The following is an 8,873-nucleotide window of genomic DNA, read 5'->3' on the forward strand; positions in this document are numbered from 1 at the left end:
ATAGTTAAATCAGCAGTCTAGGACTAATACTAGCATCAATATCATTGATCAGAAACAGATCAATAGTTAAATCAGCAGGCTAGGACTAATACTAGCATCAATATCATTGATCAGAAACAGATCAATAGTTAAATCAGCAGGCTAGGACTAATACTAGCATCAATATCATTGATCAGAAACAGATCAATAGTTAAATCAGCAGGCTAGGACTAATACTAGCATCAATATCATTGATCAGAAACAGATCAATAGTTAAATCAGCAGGCTAGGACTAATACTAGCATCAATATCATTGATCAGAAGCAGATCAATAGTTAAATCAGCAGTCTAGGACTAATACTAGCATCAATATCATTGATCAGAAACAGATCAATAGTTAAATCAGCAGTCTAGGACTAATACTAGCATCAATATCATTGATCAGAAACAGATCAATAGTTAAATCAGCAGGCTAGGACTAATACTAGCATCAATATCATTGATCAGAAACAGATCAATAGTTAAATCAGCAGTCTAGGACTAATACTAGCATCAATATCATTGATCAGAAACAGATCAATAGTTAAATCAGCAGGCTAGGACTAATACTAGCATCAATATCATTGATCAGAAACAGATCAATAGTTAAATCAGCAGGCTAGGACTAATACTAGCATCAATATCATTGATCAGAAACAGATCAATAGTTAAATCAGCAGTCTAGGACTAATACTAGCATCAATATCATTGATCAGAAGCAGATCAATAGTTAAATCAGCAGTCTAGGACTAATACTAGCATCAATATCATTGATCAGAAACAGATCAATAGTTAAATCAGCAGGCTAGGACTAATACTAGCATCAATATCATTGATCAGAAACAGATCAATAGTTAAATCAGCAGGCTAGGACTAATACTAGCATCAATATCATTGATCAGAAACAGATCAATAGTTAAATCAGCAGTCTAGGACTAATACTAGCATCAATATCATTGATCAGAAACAGATCAATAGTTAAATCAGCAGTCTAGGACTAATACTAGCATCAATATCATTGATCAGAAACAGATCAATAGTTAAATCAGCAGGCTAGGACTAATACTAGCATCAATATCATTGATCAGAAACAGATCAATAGTTAAATCAGCAGGCTAGGACTAATACTAGCATCAATATCATTGATCAGAAACAGATCAATAGTTAAATCAGCAGGCTAGGACTAATACTAGCATCAATATCATTGATCAGAAACAGATCAATAGTTAAATCAGCAGGCTAGGACTAATACTAGCATCAATATCATTGATCAGAAACAGATCAATAGTTAAATCAGCAGGCTAGGACTAATACTAGCATCAATATCATTGATCAGAAACAGATCAATAGTTAAATCAGCAGTCTAGGACTAATACTAGCATCAATATCATTGATCAGAAACAGATCAATAGTTAAATCAGCAGGCTAGGACTAATACTAGCATCAATATCATTGATCAGAAACAGATCAATAGTTAAATCAGCAGGCTAGGACTAATACTAGCATCAATATCATTGATCAGAAACAGATCAATAGTTAAATCAGCAGTCTAGGACTAATACTAGCATCAATATCATTGATCAGAAACAGATCAATAGTTAAATCAGCAGGCTAGGACTAATACTAGCATCAATATATTATTGATCAGAAACAGATCAATAGTTAAATCAGGATGAATGAATGAACAGAAGTGAAGATGACTTTATTCTCATCAGGATCAATCTTTGACAGAGACTCTAAAACAAACAAACAGTCTCGATCCTCCATGTTTAAATAAAAGACATAAACAGGAAGTTTAATTTTATAAACTTAAGTAACAGGAAGTGATGTCAGAGGTCCTTCCTCACTGTTTCCTGAATCCTCTGAGGATTGGATAAATGTTCTCAAAGGCCTCATAGATCTCTGCTCGCTCTTTAGCTCCTGGAATACAGCAGAGATACAGAAAGGTTGGAACCTTATTTAAAACAGAGAGAGAGCAGGATTAACGTTCAGGGCTGTCACCACGCAAACAGACAAACAGATCAGGGCGTTTACCGGTCAGGACCACCTTCCCAGACACAAAGATGAGGAGAACAATGCGAGGCTTCACCATCCGATAGATCAGACCAGGAAACAGCTCTGGTTCATAACTGAGGAAAAAATAGACACCGGGGGCGCTGTGGTCTATGATAGACTTTAATGTCAATAACATCAACGCTAATAAACATTCAATCCTTGCCTTCAAAGACGATTTCATCAAAGATTTTTAAACATTCCATCCTTGCCTACAAAGATGATTTCATCAAAGATTTTTAAACATTCCATCCTTGCCTTCAAAGATGATTTCATCAAAGATTTTTAATATTCCATCCTTGCCTTCAAAGATGATTTTATCAAAGATTTTTAAACATTCCATCCTTGCTTTCAAAGAGGATTTCATCAAAGATTTTTTAACATTCCATCCTTGCCTTCAAAGACGATTTCATCAAAGATTTTTAAACATTCCATCCTTGCCTTCAAAGATGATTTCATCAAAGATTTTTAAACATTCCATCCTTGCCTTCAAAGATGATTTTATCAAAGATTTTTAAACATTCCATCCTTGCCTTCAAAGACGATTTCATCAAAGATTTTTAAACATTCCATCCTTGCCTTCAAAGACGATTTCATCAAAGATTTTTAAACATTCCATCCTTGCCTTCAAAGACGATTTCATCAAAGATTTTTAAACATTCCATCCTTGCCTACAAAGATGACTTCATCAAAGATTTTTAAACATTCCATCCTTGCCTTCAAAGATGATTTTATCAAAGATTTTTAAACATTCCATCCTTGCTTTCAAAGAGGATTTCATCAAAGATTTTTAAACATTCCATCCTTGCCTTCAAAGACGATTTCATCAAAGATTTTTAAACATTCCATCCTTGCCTTCAAAGATGATTTCATCAAAGATTTTTAAACATTCCATCCTTGCCTTCAAAGATGATTTTATCAAAGATTTTTAAACATTCCATCCTTGCCTTCAAAGATGATTTCATCAAAGATTTTTAAACATTCCATCCTTGCCTTCAAAGATGATTTCATCAAAGATTTTTAAACATTCCATCCTTGCCTTCAAAGATGATTTTATCAAAGATTTTTAAACATTCCATCCTTGCCTTCAAAGATGATTTCATCAAAGATTTTTAAACATTCCATCCTTGCCTTCAAAGATGATTTCATCAAAGATTTTTAAACATTCCATCCTTGCCTGGTAAATACCAGCCAGTCTGAGAGACAGGTGAGAGGTGGAAACAGGGTCTGAAGGGATCTGTCCAATCAGAGGGGAGCTCTGTCATGATGTCATGGGTCTGTTCATGGTGTAATTGATTGATAGAGATCATTAAAGTGAGATCAATGAAAGCTGCACTGGGTGGACCCAGCTCTAAAAGCTAAGCTAGGCTAACTTCTCTGGGTGTGACTGCTTAGCTAACAGGCCCTCAGGTGTTCCTACCTGCTGAACTGCTGGTGGGTCAGGACCAGTCCCTCCAGTCTGATGGGGAAGCAAACGTCACAGCTTGCCACCATGTTCTGGATCTTAAAATCCAGAAAGCGAGCGGGAAAGCCCAGCTTCTGAACCACACGAGCGTACTTCCTGGCCGCTAACCGAGACTGCTCCTCACTGCACATGCTCACAAAAACACAGGGGGGAGGAGCCAGCTTAGTCAGCTGAGTGATGAGGTCACTGGACAGGTAAAGGTACAGGTAGACAGACAGGTAAAGGTACAGGTAGACAGACAGGTAAAGGTACGGGTAAACAGGTAAAGGTACAGGTAGACAGACAGGTAAAGGTACGGGTAAACAGGTAAAGGTACAGGTAGACAGACAGGTAAAGGTACAGGTAAACAGACAGGTAAAGGTACAGGTAGACAGACAGGTAAAGGTACGGGTAAACAGGTAAAGGTACAGGTAGACAGACAGGTAAAGGTACAGGTAAACAGACAGGTAAAGGTACAGGGAGACAGACAGGTAAAGGTACAGGTAAACACACAGGTAAAGGTACAGGTAAACAGACAGGTAAAGGTACGGGTAAACAGGTAAAGGTACAGGTAGACAGACAGGTAAAGGTACAGGGAGACAGACAGGTAAAGGTACAGGGAGACAGACAGGTAAAGGTACAGGTAGACAGACAGGTAAAGGTACAGGTAGACAGACAGGTAAAGGTACAGGTAGACAGACAGGTAAAGGTACAGGAAGACAGGTAAACAGACAGGAAGACAGTTAAACAGACAGGTAAAGGTACAGGAAGACAGGTAAAGGTACAGGTAGACAGGTAAAGGTACAGCAAGACAGGTAAAGGTACAGGGAGACAGACAGGTAAAGGTACAGGGAGACATACAGGTAAAGGTACAGGTAAACAGACAGGTTAAGGTACAGGTAGACTGACAGGTAAAGGTACAGGTAAACAGACAGGTAAAGGTACAGGTAAACAGACAGGTAAAGGTACAGGTAGACAGACAGCTAAAGGTACAGGGAGACAGACAGGTAAAGGTAGAGGTAAACAGACAGGTAAAGGTACGGGTAAACAGGTAAAGGTACAGGTAGACAGACAGGTAAAGGTACAGGTAAACAGGTAAAGGTACAGGGAGACAGACAGGTAAAGGTACAGGGAGACAGACAGGTAAAGGTACAGGGAGACAGACAGGTAAAGGTACAGGTAAACAGGTAAAGGTACAGGTAGACAGACAGGTAAAGGTACAAGAAGACAGGTAAAGGTACAGGTAGACAGACAGGTAAAGGTACAGGTAGACAGGTAAAGGTACAGGAAGACAGGAAAAGGTACAGGTAGACAATCAGGTAAAGGTACAGGTAGACAGGTAAAGGTACAGGAAGACAGGTAAAGGTACAGCAAGACAGGTAAAGGTACAGGGAGACAGACAGGTAAAGGTACAGGGAGACAGGTAAAGGTACAGGTAGATAGACAGGTAAAGGTACAGGGAGACAGACAGGTAAAGGTACAGGGAGACAGACAGGTAAAGGTACAGGTAAACAGACAGGTAAAGGTACAGGTAGACAGACAGGTAAAGGTACAGGTAGACAGGTAAAGGTACAGGAAGACAGGTAAAGGTACAGCAAGACAGGTAAAGGTACAGGGAGACAGGTAAAGGTACAGGTAGACAGACAGGTAAAGGTACAGGTAACCACACCTCTTAGCTCCTGTACACACCATCTTCCCTGAGCTAAAGATGAGCGCTGTGGTTCTGGGTTCTCTGATTCTCATGATTGCAGCTGCAAAGCGCTGAAGGAAGAGAAACAAGACTGTGTTAAACCCTGGTATATGGCTGACTGCATCTATCTGCTGTCTGTACAAATGCCTGACTGAAGTGTGTTCTGGCAGAGTGACTCTTTGTAGAGGTGTCTAAGTGTGCTGGCCCTAGTGCCTCCGGGTTGAGAATTGAAGGGTCCTAATTCCTGTTCTGTTCAGAAATCCAGATCATAGAGATCGGTTCAGCAAGAACAGCTGGCTCTTTCAGCTCCTATATGGCTCTTTATTCAGAACCACCACATCATAGAACTGTCTTCATGGCTTACAGAGAAGAACGTGTTCCTACTGATGGTGAAACACTCAGAGATTGAGTGGTGAAGGATCGGTCTGAACACATCTGGCCCATTTACACCCATCCTACACCTGAAACTGTCCTCTCACCTTTGGGTTGTACTCAGCATTTCTGGCCTGCAGGGCGATAAACTTCAAGTCCAGAGGACAGCCCAGGTTCACCGTAGAGACGATGTTCCTACAGAGAGACCTCATCACATGTGGATTCTTCCACTGCACAAAATAGTTCCAGGAAATACCTCAAAAACGACTGATTTATCATCATAAATATCAGAATAATAAATATCAAAAATCATGTAAACATCAAAAAGGAACATCCTGATAAACACGTAAACAAACATCAGAGTAACGTAAACATCCTGATAAACACGTAAACAAACATCAGAGTAACGTAAACATCCTGATAAACACATAAACAAACATCACAATGGATATAAACATCCTGATAAACACATAAACAAACATCACAATGGATATAAACATCCTGATAAACACATAAACAAACATCACAATGGATATAAACATCCTGATAAACACATAAACAAACATCCCAAGGATGTAAACATCCTGAAAAACATGTAAACAAACATCCCAAGGATGTAAACATCCTGAAAAACACGTAAACAAACATCACAACGGCATAAACATTCTGACTAACATGTAAACAAACGTCACAAGGATGTAAACATCCTGAAAAACACGTAAACAAACATCACAACGGCGTAAACATCCTGATTAACATGTAAACAAACATCACAGCAACGTAAACATCCTGTAAATAAACACGGTGCTGACTGTAGCTGGGGGATGATCCCTGACTTCTCCGTCACCGGGGTCATCGGGGTCATTGGGGTCATGGGGGTCATAGGGCAGAAGGGGGAGGTCAAATGTGTGGACAGTGGCACCCCCTGCTGGCTGTCAGCTGTAGTGGAATCCTGGGAGTTGAAGTCAGTGAAGACGCCACTGTCCTGAGACACGTTGGGATCAGTGGTCTGACCATCAGCTGACAGGTGAGAAATAAACAGGGAGGTTTAAACAATCAACAATTTTATTTAAATGTAAATGTTTACTATCAGATAAATAATTCGTATGAGGATCAGATGACCAGTCGTGTCTCTGATGGTCTTTATGGTTCTATTAGAGTAGTTAGCTTGTAATTAGCTGGTTCAATAAGATCAGTTAGCATCCACCTGAGAGATTCTGATCAATTCAAGATTATTGATGAAAAACATCTGTGATGCCATACCATTGTTGTCATGACGACCAGTCTCTTCCTGTGAGCTGAGGTCATCAGGCAGGAAGCTGAGGTCCAGCTCATCGCTTGGCTCTGGCTCTGCCTTCATTGACAGGAAGGAGGAGTCCTGAACAGAGGGGGCGGGGCTCTGTGCAGGTTGGACAGGGGTTTGTAGGTCCAGGCCTTCCCCCAGCATGAAGTTGGAGTCCTGCAGAAGCAGACAGATACCCCTTTTCCATCAAAAGAACCAGGAGCTCGTTCAGTGCTAGTGCTTGTGCCAGTGCTTAGTTGGTTCTAATCACGTTCTTCATAAGAACTGGTTTGGTTTTCCACCGGCAAGGAGCCAAGTTGGAGCCACGTCATTGCATCACCTTAAAACATCAGTACGTCATTGCATTTTACCCAAGGACGCTCGAGACTCCCCCTCATTAACTGTATGTCTATTATAAAAATTTGTCTCTTACACGTCAATGATTCATTCTAATAGCTCCACCTCCTCCACCCCAGCCTCCTCCTTTATAGACTAAAGCTCCACCTCCTCCACCCCAGCCTCCTCCTTTATAGACTAAAGCTCCACCTCCTCCACCCCAGCCTCCTCCTTTATAGACTAAAGCTCCACCTCCTCCACCCCAGCCTCCTCCTTTATAGACTAAAGTAAAATATTACACAATAAATTAGTGTTTATGAAAGAAAAAATATTTGAGTCCTCCTCTTCAACCCCTGAGTGCTAACACTGTTCAAACTCAAGTCTTAATTCAAGTCCATGTCATCAGTGCTTAAGTCCAAGTTGAGTCATGAGTCCTCCAAATCAGGACTCGAGTCAGACTCAAGTCCAAGTCCTAGACTTGAGTACTACAACACTGCCATCAGCAGACTCCTGAGTATTTCCATGTTGATGCACCAGCATAGTCCTAACACTGGAGCCGACTGGTTGAGCAGTGTCACATGTGACTAGTGACTAGACCTGAAGGGAAACAGGTGTTCATGAAGTATTTACGGCAGAATTGTCCACATCTGATTATTTCCAACACCAGATGGCAGCATAGAACATTCTAGAACCACAGAGGAGCACTGATGACTGATGGTTCATTCTGAGGCTGAGAGCTGATGCTGATGTTTAACCGATGCAGATCAGAAATATCTGTGATGTTGAAGCAAAGGGACACAAGCATCAGAATAAACAGACGTTCAGGTGTGATGGTGTTGTTTTTACTGAATCAGCTGTTTGAGTCAGGTCTGCAGAGCCCCCCCAGCCGGTCTGATGCTCCTCTGACGGGCCAGAGTCAGAGTCCGGCTGTGAGGGTTTAGCCTCTAACAGGTTTATTCTCTCAGTGTGTAACACACTTAACCTCAACACTGAAGGAAAAGAGCCAGTGTTTCAGTTTGGTTTTCTTTTTCTGTCACAGAGGGATGCATCTGTCACCAAATAAAACATCCTACCAAACATTTTCATGTCAATCTTCTGTTTTAAATAAAATTTGAACTTTTTTTACTCACATCTGCTATTGAGTCATCAAAGTATCGCTCCAACGCCGACTCATCCATGGCTGAGCTCCTCAGACACTCCTGATCCAGGACTTTCCAGGACCTCATTCAAGGAGCTGAGGCTCCAGGCAGATATCTGCACAGCTGCATCCAATCAGGATTCATCAGACTCACCTAGACCCTGATCAGGAGCCTCCTCCTCCCTCATGAAGAACCAGGACTGAAATATAAGAAACATTCAGCCAATCAGACGGTTTTAATCAGAGCGGTTCACCATGACAGAACACCTGAGAGCACAGGTAGACGTTTGTCCACGCTGAGATGAGATGTTGGTTAAAACCACATTTACAGTCCTTGCTGTCTTTGTTAGCCCTTTTGAAATGTATGTTCCCTTTCAGATGGGGTTGTTTATAGTAACATTTGAAAAATCATAAATAAAAAAAAATATATATATATATATATGTATATAAAAAACACACACATTTACAGTCCTGAATACAAGCCAGACCACCCCCCTTTCAGCAGAAAAACTGCTTCCATACTCCAGGAACCAAGACCAAA

The 8,873-nt window shown here is 40.8% G+C and overlaps 1 protein-coding gene across 3 annotated transcripts; it reads right to left on the bottom strand.

Annotated features, from left to right (window-relative positions):
* Positions 1 to 1,701: 1,701 nt before the first annotated feature.
* Positions 1,702 to 8,519, bottom strand: tbpl2 (TATA box binding protein like 2). Of its 3 annotated transcripts, none has more exons than XM_041813320.1 (8): positions 8,325 to 8,519; positions 6,840 to 7,035; positions 6,389 to 6,596; positions 5,684 to 5,771; positions 5,184 to 5,275; positions 3,491 to 3,658; positions 2,053 to 2,147; positions 1,702 to 1,938 (listed from the first exon to the last, which is right to left on the bottom strand). In XM_041813320.1, exons 1-8 carry the CDS (start codon positions 8,418 to 8,420, stop codon positions 1,862 to 1,864), a joined length of 1,020 nt encoding a protein of 339 aa, XP_041669254.1. In that variant the 5' UTR covers positions 8,421 to 8,519; the 3' UTR covers positions 1,702 to 1,861. The 3 variants fall into 3 exon arrangements, with proteins under 3 accessions (XP_041669254.1, XP_041669253.1, XP_041669256.1); XM_041813319.1 differs by having other exon boundaries at positions 3,491 to 3,667; XM_041813322.1 differs by lacking the exons at positions 1,702 to 1,938; positions 2,053 to 2,147 and adding an exon at positions 3,252 to 3,347 and having other exon boundaries at positions 3,491 to 3,667.
* Between the last annotated feature and the right edge of the window lie 354 nt (positions 8,520 to 8,873).

Source organism: Cheilinus undulatus, linkage group 18, assembly GCF_018320785.1.
Source record: "Cheilinus undulatus linkage group 18, ASM1832078v1, whole genome shotgun sequence".
Lineage (NCBI taxonomy): Eukaryota > Metazoa > Chordata > Actinopteri > Labriformes > Labridae > Cheilinus > Cheilinus undulatus.